The 1,863-nt window shown below is 48.0% G+C and overlaps 1 protein-coding gene across 1 annotated transcript in view; it reads right to left on the bottom strand.

Moving 5' to 3' along the window:
- The window catches only part of LOC101655357 (major histocompatibility complex class I-related gene protein), a 33,579-nt gene extending 33,219 nt beyond the window's left edge, over positions 1 to 360 (bottom strand). Inside the window, exon 1 of the mRNA XM_030887828.2 lies at positions 266 to 360. Coding sequence (XP_030743688.2) covers positions 266 to 320 — 55 coding nt within the window. The 5' untranslated portion in view covers positions 321 to 360. The remainder of the gene's footprint in view (positions 1 to 265) is intronic.
- Positions 361 to 1,863: the final 1,503 nt, after the last annotated feature.

Genomic DNA, 1,863 nt, shown 5'->3' with positions numbered 1-1,863 from the left:
GGAGGGGAAGTGGCGAGGTTATGTGGTAGGGTTTTTCCCAGAATGGCTCTCACCTCTCAGAAGGCGAGGTGACATCAAAGTCCTACAGTCATGAACTAAGACCTTGTTCTGCTAGTCCTTCGCTCCGACCAGTCTCTCACTAGCTAAATACACGTTTCTGGCCCTGGCTGCTTCATTATTTCACCACAAGTTTTAGGGAGGCACACTCTTCCCCCGAGGCTGCCTCAGCTTGGAGCGAGGGACAAGGAGGATTTGGGATACTCACGAGCGTTGCTGTGCGTCACCAGGAATACAGTGATGAGGGGTAGCAGGAGCACCATCAGTCCCTCAAAGGCCCTCTTTCCGGACTCTCCTAACTCAAACACTGACAGGTCTGCGTTGAGCCTTTCCAGAACCTACACTCCACCCACCCAGTAACGTAGTCATACCCTGGGCCCTCTTCCAATAAGAACAGGGGGAAATAAGTGTCATCAGTTGCTAAGCTGAACAGAGAGACAAAATGAGAAGGTGAATGCACTGCTGCCTTCCACGGTAACTTTCAACCCTTTGTTGGGCTCAAGTACTGTGTGTGTGTGTGTGTGTGTGTGTGTGTGTGTGTGTGTGAGCGCGCACTTACCTTGTCCCTTCTCCCAACTTACAAGTATTTGTAGAGCGCAGTTATATGCAAGGCGCAGGAAACTCAAAGATTACTAATACCAGTCCCTCAGGAGCTAGACTAGCTGCCCCTGTTTCCTCCTTGGGCCTTAGATTTTGCCTAATGGCCAGTGAGAAAGATTCATACGAAGTTCCCAGGACTCACTTCCTATAGTGCTGTAGTGCCCGTGTGATCTGCATGGCCACGTATCCATATCTGCGCAGCAGTCCGTACCTTCCATCAGTGGATACACACGTCCTCAGATTGTGCTGCGCTTTTTAGGTCTGTATTTCCTGCTGCTCCAGCACTCGAACACACTGAGCTAAACCAAACAAAATAAAATGAAACAAAAAGTTTTTGAACAAGGGAAGAAAGAAGAACGCTTAAGAAAAGATTCTGAGAGGTAGCCACTTGGTCAGTCTAATCATCCGTAGATAAAGCCCCAGGATCAGGCTGTGGCTATGCTGTCAGCGGGAGCCATGCCAAGCTGGAAATCATGTCGAAGCTTGTTCGAGCGGCTGGTGAGCACAGGGTCAGGAAAAAGGAAGGAGAGACGAACAAGCTGAGCAGAGGCCAGGCAGGCAAACTTAACTTGGGGTCGGGGACTTAAGATTGCACTCTAACTACTTGACCTTGGGCAGAATCCCAAACGGAGCTATTGAACTATTGTGCAACAAAGAACTTGGTTTGGCCTTTGTCTCTGGCTTCTGAAAATAACCCTCTGGAAATCTCCAGAAATCAAGGAGCCCTTTTGTTTTCTAGAACAACCAGACAACAGTGAAACGTGTGTAAATGAGGAGGGGCTAGACAGGCTCAGACCTGGCAGCAAACCTCAGAGAGAGGCGTGATAGAGTCCACCAAACATATGTAGATTCTAACCTTATTTTACTGTGTTGTTCACTGTCGAGAATACACAAAGCAAAAATAAACATCATGTAGGTTTCTACAAATACAATTCCGTGAGACTGATTATATTCCGGGAGTTGTCCCTCCAGCCTCACCCTCCTCTTCTGAGTCATTCCTTCTTGGTAGCTTAAACCCACTGCCCCGATGCTGCCCATCGAATGCTCGGAGGTGCCACTGGCCACTGAACCCATTTGCATAGCTCTTGAAAAGAGGATACTACTCAAGGCAGATATCCTTTACTAGCGCTTTAGGCTAAAACAGAGACCCAGCTCTCAAATGTAATTTAAGGAGAACGTTTATTAAGTCTGCAACAGGACAAAGAT

Source organism: Echinops telfairi, unplaced genomic scaffold, assembly GCF_000313985.2.
Source record: "Echinops telfairi isolate 266 unplaced genomic scaffold, ASM31398v2 ScPeMD7_7424;HRSCAF=8462, whole genome shotgun sequence".
NCBI lineage: Eukaryota > Metazoa > Chordata > Mammalia > Afrosoricida > Tenrecidae > Echinops > Echinops telfairi.
Note: the sequence above shows the minus strand (reverse complement) of the source record. Positions and strands in the feature narration are given on the sequence as shown.